Here is a 22,696-nt window from a genome sequence, read left to right as displayed (position 1 = left end):
TCTAGACCTTACCCCTTCCCTCTTAATGATACATTAAAAATACATACCTACATACATGTGTGTATTTATACGTGTGTGTGTGTGTGTGTGTGTGTGTGTGTGTGTGTGTGTGTCATTTTCCTCTTCCATATTCTTGAGATCAGAATACTATCTATTTCTTGGAAATATTGGGAGGATGAAGTAAGACAATACATGCAAAAGACTTAGTAGAGAAGCTTGCACACATTAAGTACAGTTAGCACTCCATATTCACAGGTTCTGCATCTGGAGACTCAATTCCATACATTCAACCAACTGTGGCTAAAAAATATTAGGAAAAAAACCCAATAAAAATAACAAAAAATAAAATAATATACAATTCGGTAGGGCAACTACTTACATACCATTTACATTGTATTAGGTGTTAAGAGTAATCTAAAAATCCTTCAAAGTATTTGAGAGGAGGTACATAGGTTATATGCAATACTACATCGTTTTATATCAGAAACTTGAGCATTTGCAGATTTTGATATGGGGGCTTCCTGGAACCAATCCCTCACAGATACCAAAGGTCAACCATATTTAATAAATCTGAGCTGTTTTGCTATATGTGCATCAACCTAACAAGATTCTGTGCATACTTTGAGGACAGGGTCTATATATTATTTATCTTATATTCATTACTGAGTCTATCATATAGTAAGTATTAAATAAATATTTGCTTAATATTGATTGAAGTTAATTTGTCTTAAAGATTTGTGTTCTTTTCTCAAAGAAAAACAAAACACATATACTGTCTTTCATCGTAATCATCACTGGGGTTTTTGTGTGAATCACTAGAAGAAAGGCTATTAACAGTTTGCTGTACTTTAAATGTCTTTCTTTAATATGAGCACATCAATGTAAAATACAATGTAAATACAAATATGTATTTCTGCACCCTTTACATTTCTGCACCCTTAGGTACATACAGAAGCAAATTCCCACTTAAATTGTGAAGTATTTATAATTATTTACCAAAACCAATGAAGCCCTTTTAAAAATAATAACTAGGAATAATTTATGGACCACAAAAAAGAGGAACAGGTTACTCACTTGAATGTCCCTTCATAGAGAATATTCTCAGAGACATTTTTGACAATAAAATTACATTGCATCTATTTAATTTGTAGTAGACAATGTACAATGGGCAGCAATTGGTTTATAAACTTTGATGAACATCCAATTAGCAAAAGACTTCCTCTCCTATTTATTAATTCTGAAATTTACTTAGCTATAGGAAACGATTTTTCAAACTTAAAAACAAGTAGGGTTTTCTGAAGAAAAATAAAGTTAGTAACTGTGGACTATTATGTTTTGAAACAGTCTATAAACAAGCACATGGTTAAACATGTTGGAATAGGAAAGCAGAATATATGCCTTCATAGTTTATTGCTATTTAGACAGAGCCCATTTGAGTATTTTACTGTTTAGGAATATTTCTATTAACATCTTATTGTATATGTCTACTAGGAGAGAAAACATTAATGTTTCATTGTTTTCTAGAATTATGATAACAGTTACCATTTATTTTCTTTAACAAGTAAATGAAATTGTAACAGACCTTTCCCAGGTATTCAGTAGTCTCCCTTTATCTGTGGTTTCTCTTTCACCAGTTTCAGTTATGCCCCCAATCAACCATGGCCAAAAAAATATTAAACGAAAACTTTGAGAAATAAGCAATTTATATGTTTTAAATTTAACATTGTTCTAGGTAGCATGATGAAATTTCACACTATCCCATTGACACGCCCTGGACGTGAATCATCCCTTTGTCCAGCAAATCCATACTGTATACCCTACAAGTCCTACACAATGTGATTGTGCTGGAAGAAAACATAAAACTATCCACAGTTTCAGGCATCCACTAAGGGTCTTGGAATGTGACCCCACAGATAATGGGAGACTACTGTAATCCTATTCAACATTCACAGAATCAGTAGATGATAAGCTCTATCAAGACAGAATTATGTCTGTGTATTTTATTTGTCAACATCCTCAGTAATCAGCACTGAGCCTGGAATACAGTCGACAATAGACGCCTATTAAGCAACAGATCAGCTTCCCTTTGAAGTAGGTCCTTACAAGAAGGATTCTTAGTTTGTTAATATTTCACTACTATGGATGTACATTTTACCAAATCTACCATTGTTTGGCATGGTCAGGGTTATGTTCATTTACTCGTACTACAGTTTCAATGAAAGAAGGCCTGAGACATACCTCTGCTTTATCATGGGTAGAAAACTAGAAAATCGAGCAAAAATGTCTAAGAAAATTCCTAACACAAGCACTATAATTAAAACTCTGCAAAACCGTGATCCCGATTCATGTAAACTGAAGGCTGTAAAATATGACCATTAAAAATATCTTAGAACGTGCATTAAGAGTTTGTTAAAAGCTCCTTTAAGATTATGTCATCAGTTAACAAAACAAAGAAATGTCAGATAAAGTAACCTCCAGAAGTCAAAAACACAAGGCTCAAATAATACTTACCAGAACAGTTACCACACGTAGAACCACTCCACGCATGTTATTCTCCAATTTCTTGTCAGTCAGTGACCCATTCAGACCGGTGACAGGATTCCAGCACCCAAGCTGAAAGATAAGACAGCTCTGGTCACTTTTTTTCTGCCTGAAGAACAGTTCCATCACCTTGGTATAGCCCTTATGGAGAAGCATGTGATAGCTTTTAGAATAATTGGTATAGAAAAAGTAATGCACAGGTTTTCTTTTTAAATAGAAAATGAGGTTATCAGAAATGCCATTTCCTGCTTTTAAATATCATGCTTACTGTGCTTGAGGAGGCTCATTGAGGACATTTTACTTAATGAGGAGTTATATATATACCAGTCACTCAGTTCCAGTAATACACTAATTGGAAAAGTAATAGCACATATAATTCTAACATAATATCTCTTTTAATATCTCAGTTACTGCATAAGTTAGATTCTCTAATAGTTTCAATGGTTTTAATTTGATCTCTTATGGCTTTTACTGGGAAAAAAAAGACAATATTTTTAATATGGTTAGAAGGGCAACTGCTTTTATTTGAAAAAATACGTGTATGGCTTTGTTTTCAAAGTATTCATAGTACATAAAACAATATAATTTGCCTTTTTGTCAGTGTTATCAATTTGCTTGGAATATTTTGGCAGCAGCCTTTTCCTTAAAGTTTTGCAATGACTCACTGGTCTTTACTCACCCAAATAGTAGTTTAATTTTACATTCTGATGTCGGTCTTATCTCCTGTAATATACAAATCTGAGGGCTACCAGTTTTTAAATGACTATCTATAAATCTCAAATGGGATAAAATTTGATGACTCTCCATCAAGAATAAGGAGAAAAGAAAGAGATAATGTGACTTGAATTAGCAGGTAAGTGTTTATGGAACAAGGCTGCAGAGAGAGAGAATGTTGTAATGCACATCTTGGGAAGAAATGTCCTGTTATTCATCCTGAAACCAGCTCCATGAGCCTTCACGTTTGGGAAATATTCTGCATTTGCACTTAAAAATGTAACAGACCTTCAGTCATATTCAGAGACTGTTTTGATTAACTGAATGGTCACAGGGGAAATTGTTAATTGTGCTATTTCCTCCTGATGATTGTGATTTATTTCTTTTTATTGCAGTTTGTCTGTGGCTTCCAAAGTCATCTACATACTGGCTGGCAAGTCTTTCCCACAAATAAACAATTTAGGAGCTTCCTATTAAAATCCAATTTTCTCTTTGAGCTCCCCAAAAGGTGTTTAATTAAGAAAACTAAAATGTACGTAATATATCTTAAGAGAAGGGAATGTCACAATATAAACAGCAGAGCTAGCTGTTTCCTTATTAAAATAATTTGGAAAAGGCTGCTAATTGTTGGTTTCAACTGTAAAAGCACATTAAATTCATAAAATGATATGTCATTCTTAGTTACATAAAAAGCCTAATTAGAACTTAGGTCCAATTAGCAAATCCAAACGTGTTGAAAGTCTAATTATCAGAGACATTGTGGTCCTCTTGCCAAATTTAAAACTTTATGAAATTTCTTTTGAGCTTTTCTTTTCTGAGGTCAACAAAAGTCTATCTTCAATTACATTCCCTGATGTGTGCTTTTTCTAATTACTTCTTCAAGAGGATTTTATTTTCCTAGACCAAATAATATTGGCGGAAAAAAATCATCTATACCATTAAGTGAAGAGCTATTCCAATGTGCTATCTCCACATATTACAACCATATAACTTAATTTTAAGCTTAACGGATACCTTTTAGGATATGATCTTGTTCATGATAAATATGTCTAAGCTGCCAAAGCAACTACAGTAATTTCTTCTCTGTCCTCCTTAGAGTTGTCTCTTAAATTTGGTGAATCTATTGTCAGTTTGTGTAAATAAATGACCTCTATTAGCACCAACTTGACTGTGCCATTTGGTGTATTGAGTAGTAAAAAATATCAGCTATTGGATTAACAGTGAAACTTGAGCCATTTGTTTCAATAATGCTATGGACAAACATTTATAAATATATAATTTTCAGTTTCTTCAGAATGATGTTTTCTTTAAACATAACTGAACCTGGTCAATGGTTTAATAATTCTAAAGCATTCTAGTATTTGGAGGTTCCAAATAACAAGATCAAAAAAGCATTTGAAGTAGGTAGAATAGATAAATATCTCTCATCTTCTGATCTAGGCAGTGACTTAAACATTATTTACACCATATACAATATTTCTATTCATTTTTAATATTTGGCCAGCCTCTGTCATATGTATTACAAGACAATAATTTCTCTCCTCTATTTGACAAAGATTTTCACCATTCTGTGTTCTTCTTTTTTTTTTTTTTTTTTTTTTTTTTTTTTTTTTCCTTCTGACTCATTTGTCCTTTGATAATAGCATTTGGACAGTTGTTCCTCTTCTTAATAACAGCAGCCTAGAGTTTAGGATTGGTAAGTTCCTTTTACTTAACTCAATTTTTTCTTCATATGCACAAACTTTAATGTTTCTTAAATATTAGCTGTGGATGCCAAGAACTAGGATGCTCAAAGACTTAATTTGGGGGTAAAGAATATTTAAGATATAGATTCTCTGGAAAACTAGAAATAAAATACATTCTCTTATCACATATCATAATGGGGTATAACTAAGAAAGTACATTTTTGAACATTATTTAATACTTTCTATGTGTCAGCCATGGTACTGAGCTTTTTACACATGTAAGCTTCACAATGACCATATGAGAAGGTGCTATTACCATTATCATTTAATAGACAAGAAAACTCAGGATTTCATTAAGATCACATATCTACTAAGAGGTGAAATTAGTATTTAATCCAGTTGTTTTTAAAGTCTAGATTCAGCATTTTTCATTGAGGCGTTGTTTTATAGCTTATGAATCCTTTTCATAAATGTCATCTATTTAAGGTAGGGAGGGAAGATATTTCTATTTTATAGTCAACCACATTGAGACTCCGAATTGTTAAATTTGGTTTCATATAATAGCTAGTGAATTCACATCTTGGTGATAAATTTTAAAAAGCAAAATCATCATTATCATCATCATTATTTTATAACAATTATTATAACATTTACATAGCACATAGTAGGGCCAATCATTTGAGAGATGTACTTTTATTAACTCATTTAATTTGTAAAGCAACTATTTGAGAAGGGTGACTACTATTTCCATTTTACAGAGGGGAAACTGAGGACCGAGAGAATCTGTTTTTCCTCTGTGTCTGTCTTTCATCCACTCAGGCATTCAAGAGGGTGGGTAAAGGAAAGTAGTAGAAAAATGAAGTGGATTAGAGATTTTCAAAAATATTTCTGAAGCTGCACTTTGACCAATTTACTAAAGAAATCATGGAACATGTTTCATTTATCCTAAATCCTAATACTTCTCCTGAAAATGTGTACTAAAGATGAATGAGAGATTAAACAACAGCAACCAAAGAAGAAATGTTGACTATCCACATCCTTTTGAAGGATTTATCCAGTACTGTTGGGTTTTGTTTTTATTTTTTGAGATAGGGTCTCACTTTGGCACCCAGTCCGGAATTTATTTGGTGCAGCCATGGTTCACTGCAGCTTTGACCTCCCAGGCTCAGATGATCACCCCACCTCAGCCTCTTGAGTAGCTGGGACTACAGGTGCATACCACCATGCCTGGCTAATTTTTTTGCATTTTTGTAGGGACAAGGTTTAGCCATGTTGCTCAAGGTTGGTTTTGCACTCTTGGGCTCAAGGGATCCTCCCATCTCAGTCTCCCAAAATGCTGGGATTATAGGTGTAAACCACAACATCCCGTCTGGATTTCTCATTTTAACATTTCTTAATTTCTGCTCATATCCACTTATCTCCCTGAGGTTCACTTCAAGCTTTTTTGTTTGATTGCAATAATCTTTCAAAAATAAGCAATAAAGATGAGTTAGATTCACAGATTCAAATTGAATTTGTATCTGCAACTGGCAATATTTCTTCTTGCATAGCAAGACGGACAGGCATAGTGTTTGATAAAAACTAGAAGAATTTTACTTAGGTTCAAGTGTGAGGCTTATATAACAACTCCTCTGGTTTCAATGTCTGAATTCTCATTAATTTGACTTCTCTGGCTCTGTGGAAATGGTTGTTTTTGTCTGCTGTGTCTTTGATTTTGTTTCTGGTTTTTGTTTTGTTTTGTTTTTAAAAATGAGTCCAAGACTAGTAAAGATAACACACACACAAATCTCATATCTATTCAGCTGAGTGCTTCCTAAATAAAAAACAATAAAGGTGGCCCCTGCAGCACATGAGACTTACAGAAAGTCACACCGCTGATGGCAAAATGAGATTCACTATCTCCTGTGGTCTGGCAGTCTAAAGAGAATTTACAAGGGATAAAAAAGTAAACCCAATTCAATTTCCTTTCGATTACAATATATTGATTTCCTGTAGTATTTTCTGGTTATTGATTTCCTATAGTATTTTCTGGTTATTGCCTAAAGTCATTTTTAAACCTTAAAATGCTTAGTGCTTTAATTATTTCCTTCATTGGAGCTTTGGCAATAATCATCTTGTAACATTCTGTTAAATTCAATGTAATATCTGTGTTCAACAAACTGGGTTGATGTATTTCCAAGAGCCCAGTAGCATGCTCCTAACATCATGTGTACTAATGATTAAGTTTTATAGATTTACTCTTTCTTCCTCAATGTTTCTACTTCTTATTTGTCCATGGGCTGTAAGGGATGACTTGTGACTCTAGGGTTTTACATCATTATTTTTTAGGTAGTGTTGTGTCAAGAAGAGCTAAACTGCTCTATTTTAATTTTATGCTCAATAGTTTGTAGTCTTCAATAACAGGAGTCAAGAGAGGTCTTAATTGAATACCAAATGGAATTCTCTCCATTTATTAGCTTGTATTCATATGGAACAAATGAAGCCTGGCTATACTACGAAAGCTCCAGCTGCTGGACACAAAACGTCCACAGCACTGAGGGCTGTACGCTACCAGCCACAATGTTTCGTTTACTTGATTTCTCAGCATTCTGACAAAATGAGGGAACAAAAAGTCATAGGCAAAGCACCTTGAAAGCCAGCCACTTAGAAATGTGCAGCATTTGTTTGGTAGATATTACTTCTGTAATGGGATAGAAAGTGTAAAAAATACATATAGAAAGTTGACTCAGATACACGATTTTATAGAATTAAATTAGAGTGTTTTCCACTTTGACATGTGAATGAATGCAGTGTGCCAGTAATCGCTCCAATAATAATTTTCTTTATGGTATTTCCACCTGCAAAATAGGTTCAATTTGTAAGATGTGCTCCCTAGAGGATGATTATATGCTCCTAAGATTTTATTACTACAGTTTGGTCGTTACCATAAAGTAGTAGTCGTTCTTAAGATTATGTGGAATAGCCTTAGCACTTGAGTTTCCTTCAGGAGAAAATGTCTTTCAAAGACATGTTTTTCTGACTTTTCAAAAGTGAGAAAAAAAAATCACATGGTTCAACCACTTTTATCTCCCTGTTTCAGTAATGCAAACAGAAGCTTTATACTATGTAACAAGATGAACTTGTTAACCACTTCCTACCTATAAACATAAGAAGCAGCATATCTCTATATACACACATATACAAATATATATACATATATCTATATATAGACATCTTTGTATATATACATATATATGTCTATATACACAGAGGTATAGCTCAAAAATGTTTTATGCAGTCACAATGATCACTTTATTATCAACTGGCATTTAATTGATTTAATGATATTCTAATGTTTTTGTAGGTTTTCCTTTCTTTTATAATTCTTCTGGTGTAAAATTACCATTACAATACATTTAGAGGCGATACATCATAGCAATTCAGATAAGAAGTTCTGGAAGAAGACTGATTAAGTTCAAGTACCTGCTCTAACACTTACTTAGTGTGTCCTGTTGGGTTTCAGTTTTCTCATCTCTCAAATGGCAATAGTAAGAGTGACTTCCTCATACGTTTTTTAGGGACCATTAACTGATTTAAAATATGATAAGTGTTTAGAAGTGCCCATGACACACCAAGACTGAAGAAGTATTTGTAATAATTTTTCCTATATAATTAGAATTCTTTTGTTCCTTGCTCAGAGTCATTCTTCGGGTGGCTTAGTAGCTTGAGTGATAAAACGTGCCCTTTAAACTTTTGTTGAATATTTGAATCACCTGGAAAGCTTTAAAAATTCTGATAGTACAGCCAAACATCAGGACAATTAAGTCAGAATCACCAGGAGTGTAACCAAGGCATCAGTAGTTTAAAAGACTTTCCAGGTGATTCCAATGTGCAGCCAAAGTTGAAAACCACTGCCCTAAAACTTGCTTCAGGCCGGACACATGCCTGTAATACAAGCACTTTGGGAGGCTGAGGTAGGTGGATCACCTGAGGGCAGGAGTTCGAGACCAGTCTGGCCAACATGGTGAAACCCTGTCTCTACTAAGAATACAAAAATCAGCAGTGTGTGGTGGTGCATGCCTGTAATCCCAGGTACTTGGGAGGCTGAGGTAGGAGAATTGTTTCAACCCAGGAGGTGGAGGTTGTATTGAGCCAAGATGGTGCCACTGTACCCTGGTCTAGGTGATAGAGCAAGACTCCATCTCAAAATAATGAAAAATGAAAAAAACTTTCACCACACAAGGAATGCAAACTCATAGAATGGCTACTTAACCTCTTTGAATAAAGGGATTGTGTTGACTGGTTTCCTTTGTGGAAGCTAACTAGGGATATTCTCTCAAACTATTTTTTAAAATAATAAATATGATATGAATCTATAAATTATATGCCAGAATAATGACTGCTTTGTCTACAGTTGTACTTCTAACTCTTATCATAGTATTGTATTGGTACATAGCAGGTCTTAATAAACAAATCCATGAATTAAAACTTCTGCTGTCTTCTTTATTCTTCTTTCTTTTTGGTTGTCCAGTTCAAGCTGAATGAAAAACCAAAATGTCTCCAACTAGAGACCGTGTCCTAATATGATGTTGTATCCCTGAGAGTTTTCACAATTCTTTGGAATCATTCCCCTCCCTCAAATTCTTAACTTTCCTTTTCTATCTGATCAGAACATTATTATTTTTTCTAATAATATTTTAGTATTTAATTATTACAACCTGATAAAAGTTGCTGGATTTTATTCTCTTCTATTCCATTCTGCCTCGAGACATTTTAAGATGCTCATTTAAAAAATCACATTAAATTCTCACTGTCTTTCCTATCTCCTCCACTAAGGTCAGGGTACCATCTTAATCATTTTTGTGTCTATTACTGTGCCTATTACCATGTTTTGTACCAGTAAAACAATTATTTTTATGAAACTGACAAGGTTAATGTAAACCATCTTTACTGCAATTTAGATCTTTACTCCTAAACAACAAAAATTGCAAGCTTAGCCATCTCATTATATTTAACTATCACTTCACCGTCTCTGCTTAGATACCTGTAAGGGAGATCAAATGTCTCTAAGATTAAGCTCACTGTCTACTATCAGCTCAGTCCCACTAGTCAGAAATCAAGGTGTCAGTCTTACCACCTCTCAGATCCAATATTTTGCCAAAATCTGTCAATTTCACCTCTTTAAAAAGATCTCCTGAATCCATTTAACCCTTTCCTTCCTACCATTCTAGCCGAAGCTAACTTCATAGCTTCTCTTTATAGCTTTTACATTGCAAACATAAATTCAGAGATTATAGCATCTGCTTAAAGTCTTTCCACAGTTTTCCAGTATTCTCAAGATAAAGGTCAAACTTTGGATGTGGCCTACCAGGATTTGTATGATTTGGTATTATTTATATTCGTAGATTCATGTCATAAAACATTCCCTCTCATTCTTTGAATTCCAACCACAAGTCTTCCTATGGTTTCTTGAGTAAGACGTAATCCTCCTACCTTTAAAATTTAAACATTATCACTGAAGTATATCAGTACCACTACAGGAATTATAAAAAAGATTCCAACACCAAAGCCACACCCTATGCCAATGAAATCAGAATCTCTGGGTGTGAGATCTAGGCATCTCGATTCTGATCACATGTGTCTTAAAATTGTCCAATCGAGGAAAACTGTATATTCAAAATCATTGGTTCTCAAATTTGTGTAACAAAGATGATTCCAAACTAGTGCCAAATCTGAGAACCAGTGATTTTGAATATACAGTTTTCCTCGATTGGAACAATCTTAAGACAGATGTGATTCTTCAATGAATTACTAAAGCCACTTTTCCTCATCCTTTAGATCTCAGTGTAAACACCTGTAGTTTTGGGTAAACTCGCTCTGATCTCCTGCCCCCACCCCAGGCTACCTCATGTCACTGTAATACAGAATCACGTCCCTCTGTTTTACAGTAATATTGTAGTTATTTAATGTATATTTAATATGATTAATATTTATTGCAGCAATTATCTGTGAATTTCCATGTGTTCAAGAAAAATTCCTGTTTTGTTTCCTCTCCCATGTATTAAATACATAATTCTTGGCACAAAGTGAGACTTAAATTTTTACTGGATACTAAACAAATTTAGATGGTTTTTAAAAAATAACTTTAATACATTTTACAGTGATGGTACGTCATTTCTTTTTTCTTTTTCTTTTACATTTTTTTCTTGTTTTTGAGACAGAGTCTTGCTCTGTTACCCACCTGGAGTGCAGTGGTGAGATTTCAGCTCACTGCAGTCTCCACCTCCAGGATCAAGCAATTCTCCTACCTCAGCAATTCTCCTACCTCAGCCTCCCGAATAGCTGGAATTGCAGGTGCACTACATCATGCCCAGGCAATTTTTGTATTTTTAGTAGAGATGGGGTTTCACTATGTTGGCCAGGCTGGTCTGTTTCGAACTCCCGACATCAGATGATCTACCCGCCTTGCCCTCCCCAAGTGCTGGGATTACAGGCATGAATCACAGTTCCTGGCCTGTACATCATTTCTTATATGATGCTTTAAATGAGGATCTCAATACATAGCTGAGACACTGGGCTACCAGCTATTAGCTGAGATTTTTCTACCTCTTTTAAATTTAGATAGTACATTTCCAACTCTCTTTCTTCCTGAGAGTAGAAAGGTTAAACTCTATATAATAAAAACTAAGGAACATTTTTTCAAAAGCCTTCAGTATGAGGAATAACGATATTATCTAACCCTGGAGGGAATAAAATAAGTTGTTTTATCGGAGATATAATTTGAAAAGTTATATACCAGCAACCATAGCAATAACAATAATAAGAGTAATACCTAATCTACATTAGATACTTTTCTTCTATACTATATCTCACTAGAAAGAGAACCACCAGCATACCAATGAGTGTTCACTCATTTGATGATTCTGAGTTACCAGTGAAACCCAAGAACTCCATCCCCATTTTGAGCAAAAGCAAGGCATCTGATGGCAAGGGAGCTGGAAAGGAAGAATCATACAGTGACCTAGACAAGTGTCATGTGAGTGTTAGCATCAGATAAGCTGATTGCAGTGGTTGATTGTACTACCTCTAGTGAGAGTAACTTAGAAAAACTGAATAAGAAATCCTGTCTTGTTCATCACGGGGATGACCCTTGGTATGAATCCAATCATATTAAACAATTGTAGAATCACAAAGCCTAACAGCATTTTATGAGATTGACTGATTTATTCCTCACCTTGAAATAAAACCTGCATGCCACAAAACTCTTCTATGCTGCTGAGGCTTCATTTATTTTTTGAGAAAAATAAGATCCATTTATTCATTCAATATATTTTCATTGTGTGTGAATTGTATACTATGTCTGTTCCATGTGCTCGCCATACATCTGTGAATACAAGAGGCAAAGATCCTTGCCTATGGAACTTGCAGTCTAGTAGGGGACATAAATAATTTTATAAGCTTCCCCTTTAAAAATATTATTAATCTTTACTAATAATACAACAACGTTTACATATTTCACATTGCTTTCCTGATAATATAAAAAATTCACAAAATAAACTCTATCACTAATAAGCTGTGAGTTCTGAGTTTCCTTCAAACTGAGGGAGAAATTAAGATATTCTAGGCATACAAAAGTTGAGGGGAATTTGTTAACACTAGACTTGTCCTGCAAGAAATGTTAATTTGAGTTCTGAAAATTGAAATAAAAAGATACTACACAATAATCTGAAGTCATATGAAGAAATAAAGATCACAGTAAAAGCAAGTGCATGGACAATTATAAAAGCTCCTATTATCGTAACAATGGTTTATAAGTTAACATTTTGTTTTCTACATAATTCAAGAAACTAATATATTTAAAATTTGTTAGTTTTTGTTTTTGGACCTGCAATGTGTAAAGGTATAATTTTAGGATATCAGCAACCAAAAGAAGAGGAGATGGAAATGTAAAAGAGAGAGTTATTGAAGTTAAACTGGTCTAAGTCTAAATTAGAGTGTTATAACTGAAGGATATTAAATGTAAATAAAATAACTATAGAAAATATACAAAAGTCAATGATATAGGCCTATAAACATTTCATTACAAAAATCAGCTAAACACAAAAGAAGACAGTCATGCAGAAAGCGAGGGACAAAAATGCTATAAGCCATATAGAAAACAAGTTTCTAAATGACAGAAGTCTCTCTTTAGCAATCAGCCTTACAGAGGATAGAAATTCTACAACATGGATGAACGTTGAGGACATTATGCTAAGTGAAATGAGCCAGTCACAAAATGACAAATACCGTATGATTCCACTTATAAATGGAATGAAGTGGTCAAAATCATAGAAACAGAAAGAATAGTTGTTGCCAGGGTCTGGACAGAGAGGGAAATGGGGAATTATTGTTTACTGAGTATAGAGTTTCAGTTTTGCATGATGAAAGGAAGTTTTGAAAATAGCTAATGGCGATGGATGTAAAGGAATATAAACTTTCTTATTACCATTGAACAGTACACTTAAAATGGTAAAGATAGCATATTTTATGATGTGTATTTTACCACAATAAAATTTTTTTAAAAGGTTGGGCTAGAACACTGAGTAATAAAAGGCTATGTGGGGAGAAAAAGGGCTAATATGAGTTACCCTTGAGTAATGAGAGACTATGTGGAGAAAAAAGGGTAACTAAAGCACCTCAGCCAACAACTGGACCAAAGCCACAGATATGCAAGTTATACCACCTTTAATCCTCTTACCCTAATTGAAATATCCCAGTGAGTGCCATGTAGAACAGAGGTAACCTATCCCCACTGAGTCCTCCCTGAATATCAGATTCACAGAAGCCTTAGACTAAAACACTTGTTTTAAGACAATATGCTTTAGGGTGTTTGTTATGCAGTATTTAATCATTAAAACACATAGTTTGTTGATGGTCAATGAGCAGTCAATGGTAGCCTTTGCCTCTGAAATTGACTGGACATCTGAGGCTTCTATTAGACGGTTAAATGTTGTACAGGTATGAAGGATATCCTCGTTTCCTCAAGACTTTCCTTTGTATCTTAAAACTTTTATTTTTTTAAATGCAAAATGTTTCTCTACTGCAACTCAGACATTTCTGTATGCACTTGCATTTTGTGGTATCTAAACGCAACTGAAAATTGTTTATGCTTTGGAAAATAAGGCAAACTAGATCACGACTTGTTTTCAATGGCTGCCATAACAAACTACCCCAAAGCCATCTGCTTAAACAACAAAAATTTATTCTCTCCAAGTTTGAGAGGCCTGACATGAAATAAAGGTGTTGGCAGGTCTCTATCTAAAGGCTCTAGGGGATAATCTTTCATTGCCTTTTCCAGCTTCTATGGGTTCCAAGCATTCTTGACTTGTGGCTGCATAACTTTCATCCCTGTCTCCATTTTCACATGGCTGTCTCCTCTTCCTTTTCTGTCTCCAATCCTCCTATTCTCTAATAAGGATACTTGCCATTAGATTTGAGGCCCATTTGAATATTCCATAATGATTTCATCTTGAAATTCTTTAAAATTGAAGCTACAAAGATATCTTTTCCCTGTTTGATCACATTTACATGTTACAGGGATTAGTTCATGGACATACTTTTTGTTTTCTTGCAGGGGTGGGCACCATTCAACTTACTACAGATGTTCACAATTTATAAATTCTCATTTTAGTGTCAAACTTTTTATGACATCTGTTAAGTTAAAACACTATCTCTTCAGGGAAATAAGTAGTTTTATGCAATCCAAATCCAATGGAGAGAATTGTTATTTTGTGTATCTCAATTGACTAAAATTTATTCAAATTAGAGTAGAGAAAGCACTTACCAAACAGTTGATGAGCTTGCTACTACAGCATCTCTCAAATAAATATCTCACTGTACTTATCATTTGAAATATTATCCTAGGTTTCAGTCACTTTACCTATTTCTCCCAGTAGAATTTTGAGCTTTGTGATGGCTGAATCATCTTTTCATCACAGTATCTCCAGCACTTTTGTATGAAATCAACCATTCATAAGTGGTTCTGATTCAAAGTATTTATTTCATTTTGGTCAATATGTTGTAATTGGTTTAATAAATATGTAGTGGGCTTATTATCCCTTAGACATTTTTGGCTGACATACTGGGATGCATTTCCAATCTACCTTTTAAAGTGCTAAATGGTAGGAAAAGATCTCTCCCTCTTTTACTCCAATCTATGTTTGACTTTCTAAAGTCAAGTGCAGAAAATGGAAGGGACAGCATAAGCTAGGTGTGATTATCTACAGTGAGAGACATATATAGTAAAATTAGAGTGAGCAAAAGTGCAACCCTCCTCAAATATTTTCAAAAAAATTTTACAATCTATATTTTATCAATATATTAATTCAGTTAACATTTTGCTTAACTCAATTCTTTTATATTTAAATATATTACTTGTCTTACTGATAATAGCAAGTAAAGTGACAGAATAAACTTGATTAGAGAATGAATTTTAGCTGAAAGTTGGTGATTTTTTTTTTTTTTATAATAAAGCCTTTCCAATGAAAACACAATATTTTCCCATAGACTTTCCTTAGTGGCAAATCAGATCCTCTATATGAAGCATGCAGATTTCTTAAGGCATATTTTATTAATGTAGAGAATTAAAAAAACAAGTATCACTCTTGTCTTGCAAATAGTAATTTAGATCACAGGTGACTGAAGATAAAATCATTAATCAATCTTGGACGTCTATGCATAGCAGGAATTATACAGCAGGTAATACAGGAAGTCTGGACAGGAATGTTCTATCCAACCAAGAAAATAATTTTCAGTTGGGACATCATTCAACAAGTTATTCCTTCCAGGAAAAACAAACTGTAACCTTTCTCCAAAGTCACAACACAATAGAGCACCAGATGCACAAATATTTTAAGCCAAAGAGTAAAGACATAGATTCAGATGAGACACTTGGGCAATATCAGAAAATTACGAATAAAAATTTGGAATCTAAAAAGATCAAAACCAGGACCATTCTCCAAGTTAATCTTACTGAGGAGTATCTCTATTTCCTTAATAAATATCCACTTAAATATCAATAGCAGAATCCTATCACAGGTGTTTAGAAAGTTCGTGAACCATACAATAAAATGTATGAGATTTTATAATAATTGTGGTTTACTTAACCAATAACTTCCTTTATTAAATTAATAAAATCCAGAGTAAATGAACCTAGGAGAAGCTGATTAACTTGTAATAACAATTACGGAATCTTTAGTAGAGAAAACAGATAAGCACCTTCCCTTATAGGATGTAGATTTAACAAGGTTGATTTCCCAGGAATATTTACTCAATCATTATAATAGACCTTTCTGTATAATCTGTTAGCAGTGCTGATATTAGCTGCTTTACTTTATGTGGAAACCATTTGGAGGATTCATTGAAATTTAAATTTAAGAATTATTAATTTGGTTAAAGTGAGAATTAGTCTTGGAATTTAAACATATTAAATTTTTTTCACAGCAGATAGGCATATTAAAATAGGATTAAAGTTTTGTTCAAGGTATACATTTTTGAAACATCGTTTAACTACCATTTCTGGAGGGCTCACGACACTCCTGGAACTGTACTGAGGATTTGCATTCATTGTTTTCAACAAAGTCCTACAGGCTTTGATTTGTTAAATTAAACTTTATAACATTAGTGACATTTTATAATTTTTTGACCTAAAAGATGAAAAAATATAAAACAGATATAGGTCAAGATGTAGATGTAGAATCATTTTACTTAGTTTCTATTCTTATTCTTTTGTTACACAATCAGAAGATTCATTTCTTTTTCCTAGAATGCTTTTTAAAATGCCAGGTTTACTGTGGTAAGTAAAGCAGAAACTGTCCATTTTGAGATTCATTTTGATTCTTGCAGAGATGTTCTCTAATCCAGAGGGAAAAGACTCTTGCAACACTTCAAATATCATCTCAATCCTCAGAAGTGTTATTACAATATTTTATTCAGTCAAATTAACAGCTGGATTGGACATATTTTGAAATATATTTGGTACGAGAGGGTAAAGACAAGCACTATTATGTGAAGTCTGAATTTATTGAGTTGAACATGATCAGAGAAACATCTGGACAGGTTATCACAGGTGACTAGAGTACTGTGCTAATGTGGGTGGCTTTAAAGTTTAATAACCAGAGAAGGTAGTTAGTCTGTCAAGTAGAAATACCGTCCTTCAACCAGAGCCTGCTCTCCTAACTTCAGCCAGCTCTCCAATGCATCCAATTAACCTTACAAGGAAAACTCAAGAGGCAGCCTGATTGACTCATCAAAGCTCATCATAACTCACGCGAAACAACTAAAAAGATGTATCATCTTTTAGTGAGCATTTACATAATTTAAAATGCTGATATAAAGCATTTCAAATTTTAGTATAAAAATTTTCAAATCTATAAATATAATTAAATTATAAACCCAAATATTCATTACCCTACTGAAACAATTATCATCTTATTATCAATGAGTTATTTATTTTGCCCCTACTCTTTCTTGCCTCCACTCTGGTCAGATTTTATTTGAAACAAACAGCAGACATTATACAATTTTATTTCGATTCTGGTATATAACTCTAAAAATTAAGAAGTCCTTCAAAACACAATCATAACACCATTATCATACTTCCCAAGATTTAGAATAATTTTATTTTTAGTTGTGGGGTACATTTGCAGGACGTGCAGTTTTGTTAAAAAGGTAAATGTGTGCTAACGTGGTTTGCTGCACCTATCAACCTATCTCCTAGGTATTAAGCCCAACATGCATTAGTTATTTTTTTCTAATGCTCTTCTTTCCCCTACTCCACCCCTGGAAAGGCCCCAGTGTGTGTTGTTCCCCTCCCTGTGTCCATGTGTTCTCATTGTTCAGCTCCCACTTATAAGTGAGAATATGTAGCATTTGGTTTCTGTTCCTGCATCAGTTTGCTGAGGATAATGGCATCCAGCTTCATCCACATTCCTGCAAAGAAGATGATCTCATTCCTTTTTATAGCTGCATAGTTAGAATAATTTCTCAACGTCATCAAATATCCAGTCAGTATTAACATTTTTTTTATTTACTAAAATTAGGACCCATGTTTTATGAGCTCCGGTGTCTCTTGAATTGCTTTATTTATGGGTTATCTATTCATCTAGTTCCTTCAATTATATGTCACAAAATTGGCCACTTTTTTTTCTGTAGTTTCCCAAGGCAGATTGAGCAGACTGACTCCCCCATACCCCTTAACATGTTGCTCTGTGGATTGCTTTATTTGCAAATTGGTAAATCTAGAAGATTGGCCTAATTCAGTTTAATATTTGTCAATAATTTTGTGTTGCGTACTTTAGCAGGTATATAATTGTCTCCTTTTTCCGTAGTCATAAGATCAGTCATTTTCAGGTATTGCTTTCATTCATTTAATGAGCTGAATTGTGTTTCCCCAAATTTATGTGTTGACACTCTAACCCCCAGTCCTCACAATGTATTTGAAGGTAAGACCTTTAAAGAAGGAAATTATGGTTAAGTGAGATCATATGAATGGGCCTCAATCTAATCGACTGTTGTAGTAATAGGAAGAGATTAGGCCATAAAGAGAGACATTGGGGTGCAAAGAAAGACCGTGTTAAGACAAAGGAAAAAGCTGGCCATCTGCAAGCTGCAGAGAGAGGCCTCAGGAAAAACCCAATCTGCTGGCATCTTGCTTTTGAACTCCCAGCCAAATTTCTGTTGTGTTAGCCACTCGGTCTGTGGTATTTTGTTATAGTAGCCTCCACAAACTAATATAACTAGTGATGGTAAAATGTTAATGTTTTACTTTTATCATTTCTTCTTCATTCATGAGCTGAAATATTTGAATAGAGAAAAAAACTTTTCTTCATTATTTGATTAACCTGAGGTAGAGTTTGTTTTTACACAAAGGATAAATTGATATTCTACAGCATCCTCCAAAAAGGTGTAACTCATATTATAAACGTCGCACTGTGACTTGTGATTTAAACAAGTGTGATGGTAAAATAGCAAGTGCTCTGGATTTCTCCCTTAAAATCAATACTAGGGAATGTACAGAGGGAAACATACGTTTTAGAGACTTAGTACAACATCCCTGTGAAAAACTCCTGGCCAGGCATAGCGGCTCACACCTGTAATCCCAGCACTCCAAGGCTGGTGGATCACCTGAGGTCAGGAGTTTGAGATAAGCCTGGCCAACATGGTGAAACCTCGTCTCTACTAAAAATACAAAAATTATCCAGGTATGGTGGCAGTTGCCTGTACTCCCAGCTACTTGGGAGGCTGAGTCAGGAGAATCATTTGCACCTGGAGGTGGAGGTTGCAGTGAGCCAAGATCGTGTCATTCCACTCCAGCCTGGGAGACATAGCGAGACTCCATCTCAAAATAATAATAATAGTGATAATAATAATAAATAAAAGAAAAAAGAAAAAAATCCCACAAAGGGGAAAGATATCCTAAAGTGGCTGCCTGGAGTATGTGTGGCTGTACTGTGAGTAGAGGCAGCAGGAAGCTGCAGTGACAGGTTAGTTTATCATTCATGAAATTCAGCTCTTGCCTTTCCCATGTGTTACTCTGGAATGCTATTCTGGAATGCTATGGTCCTTCCATGTACAAATATGATGTCATTACCCAAAGCACTGATTAATGTATTGGGGTAAGGCAGAGCTAAGAATAACAGAGAAGCACTAAAAATTGAAAGTAGAGACAGGTTGACTGATTCAGTCTCAACTGATTAGAAAGAAACTAGTAAAATTTACTGGAAAATAAATGTATGGAAAGTGCAAAATTTACACACTTTTAATGACCGCTAACTCCTAACCACACACCTTCCTTCTTCCTCTTTCATATAGTTGTGAGGAAAATTTTATCACAAATATCTACAATACGATTTTATCTTCTAGGAATTTATTCATATAAACAGAATGAAACCACCAATTTCTAGTTAACGTCCAGGAAGAAAAATGTAGATAGGGATGCATTTGGTGGAGGCCTCTGTGGGGGAATTTCAATGGACTCAACTGTTAAAATTATATACTTATTTAAAAACAGTTAAATGAAGAAACAAAATAAGATATCAGCTGGTAAAACTCAAATGATTAGTTACAACATACTAATCAAATAAGTATTGATCTGGCTGCAGTTCCATCCCTATAGTTTAGAATAAGTACAATTTCTTAACATACCATTTTCTCAGCCTATCCACCAATTATTCCTTTGTAACTGATTGACACCGTGAAGTGTTATTAGGCTTGAAACAACTGGGATACTGTAAACACCCCTGCTATTGCTGTTTCCTCACATGTGCCTATCATTATCCTGCACTGATTCTGAAATGGTGAAGTGTTTAATCAAAACATGCTATACTGATTGCAACCTGAATCTGAAGAGCTAATATGACATATCATTATTGCCTTTTTAGGTACAAAGAAAAACACATTTTAAAAATGATATCATTTAAAATGAATTTTCTTCATCTACATGACAACATCTGTTGGCATTATAATGACCTAACTTGACAGTGCAATCTACCTGTCTTAGGCTTTTAAGTGGAAAGTGACACATAACAGATGCATGCTGGGTTTTAAAGCAAGAATTGGCAGGGAAACTGCAATGTGCCACTTAAGACAGTACATAATAGTATCAATATACTCTAATAAGCCTTCTGTAGTGCAGATCAATCTTTGGAAATTTAGCGCTTATTTCAAGTATTTCCTTGCAAATACTTTTACAATTTAAACAAAAGCAACTTGCTACCTATTCTAGCAGCCTTTCCCAGCTGGCATTTCTCACTGGAACTAGAAAAAACAAAAATGATTTTAGTGACCATTTTCCCAGTTCTCCCAAGAATGGGACACAGTCAGTACCTCTCAAGCAAGATGCATAGGAGAGAAGTTAATTAATCACATACAGTGGCTGCTTTAGGTGTTAAGGCTTCATGCTCTGTATTAGCAAGGATGCTGGGAATAACTATCACAGCAAACATTTGGTTACAAATGAATTCATACACTGTATGTCAATTCCTGTTCCAGGAAAATAAACACAATCCATTAATAATAATTTTTTAAAAAGGCACTGGGGTATAAAGAAACATAAACTATGATTCCTGTGTATGGGTAATAACATCTAGTTCTTGTTGGAGAGACAATCAAAAAGAATAAGCTAATCAGTAGCAAGGCCACATTATACATAATTGCACTATACGCCAGTATACATGGTTACTTCATTTTAATATGAAGTGATTAAATTGGTAAATCACATTACCTTCTGCCACTGTAGAAACTAAATTAAAGAAAAGAGATTTTTTTTTTTTCTAGGTTGTTCTGGGGGGAAAAATCTTAGAGAAGAGATGGTATTTGAACTAAAAGAAGAGAGTGGATAAAAAAAGATGGCAGAAAACTTCTAAAGAATAGCATAAGCAAAAACACATATTTAAGAGTGATAAATATTAGCAAGTTCCGAGGTAAGAAAGAAATTAAAGGGCCAGCAATAGTTCCTGTGGGGAAATGATAGGAAATAAGAATGAATAAAGAAGGTAGGAAAAGATTGTAAAGGCCTCTGACAGCTTAGGAGATGGGTTGAAGGTTTGAAATCTGAGACTGGGTTTTTTAAAGTGAACACCCATATCCACCACCAAGTTTAATGGTTCACTGTTGGTCATGGGCAGAGGAGTAATATAGATACCCACAAAAGTAGGATCTACTTATATAATACACACCGATCTAGTGGCTAGCACTGGTGAGAGTAATACATATGTTGTACATATTTTCATAATTATCTTACAAATTGGGCATTAGTAGTGAGACTCTCTGACGCTATTATCTTCTCATGGTCATATAACTGGTATGTGGCGTATAGAGTATTGTATGGTACTTAAGATCTGTCTGATTCCAATGCTGTTAAAGCACATATCCATGATGAAAGCAATATTTATGGAAAATTAGTTTGGATGCAGAGTAGAAAATAGACAGTGAAAAATGGAGTCAATTAAAGGAGTTCTCCCAAGAATTATAAAGGCAACGAGGGAGGGCCAGAGAAAAGAGAAAAGAGGAAGCAATGAGAGGCTTAAGGGGTAGAGAATAATAAGCAAAAGCAGGACACAGCGTCTTGGAATACAAGAAAGGAGAAACCAACACGGGGACATTGTAGTAGTCAAGGAAACTGAATGGAGTGAAGAGGCAGAATAGTAATAAAAAGGTATTACTATAGTCTCTACTGTCATTTGTGCATGTACAGTTTCATTTTCCTGGAAAGTCCTCTTTGTCTTTTCAAATTCTTATATTCTTTGAAGACCGAATTCAAAATTAATTTGCTGGTGTGAAAAATTTCTTTGCCATTCCTTAGAAGGAATAATCATTCCCGAGATCCTTAACATTCGATATGTATTACTATTTTATTGTTATCTTTGTTGACTTGCATATCTTTAATATTATTACAATGAGGTCTCTGAAGGCAGAGGCTTTTCTTATATATACATCAAAATATAAAGTGTATATGTACTTTGTAATTACAAAAGAAATAGTGATGGGTCAAGTGGGGTGGCTTATGCTGTAATCCTAGCACTTTCGGAGGCTGAGGTGGGCGTATCATGAGGTCAAGCGTTCGAGACCAGCCTGGCCAACATGGTGAAACCCCATCTCTACTAAGAATACAAAAATTCGCAAGGCTTAGTGGTGCGTGCCTGTGATCCCAGCTACTCGGGAGGCTGAGGCAGCCTCACTTGAACCCAGGAGGCAGAGGTTGAAATGAGTCGAGGTTGCACCACTGCACTCCAGCCTGG

At 34.5% G+C, this 22,696-nt stretch overlaps 1 protein-coding gene across 2 annotated transcripts in view; it reads right to left on the bottom strand.

Moving 5' to 3' along the window:
- Nucleotides 1-22,696, bottom strand: part of GRID2 (glutamate ionotropic receptor delta type subunit 2) — a 731,875-nt gene that overhangs the window by 393,060 nt on the left and 316,119 nt on the right. For both annotated transcript variants that reach the window (XM_037743424.1, XM_017542400.2), the window contains exon 8: nt 2,512-2,613. In XM_037743424.1, coding sequence (XP_037599352.1) covers nt 2,512-2,613 — 102 coding nt within the window. The remainder of the gene's footprint in view (nt 1-2,511; nt 2,614-22,696) is intronic.

This window comes from Cebus imitator, unplaced genomic scaffold (assembly GCF_001604975.1).
Source record: "Cebus imitator isolate Cc_AM_T3 unplaced genomic scaffold, Cebus_imitator-1.0 Scaffold144, whole genome shotgun sequence".
NCBI lineage: Eukaryota > Metazoa > Chordata > Mammalia > Primates > Cebidae > Cebus > Cebus imitator.
Note: the sequence above shows the minus strand (reverse complement) of the source record. Positions and strands in the feature narration are given on the sequence as shown.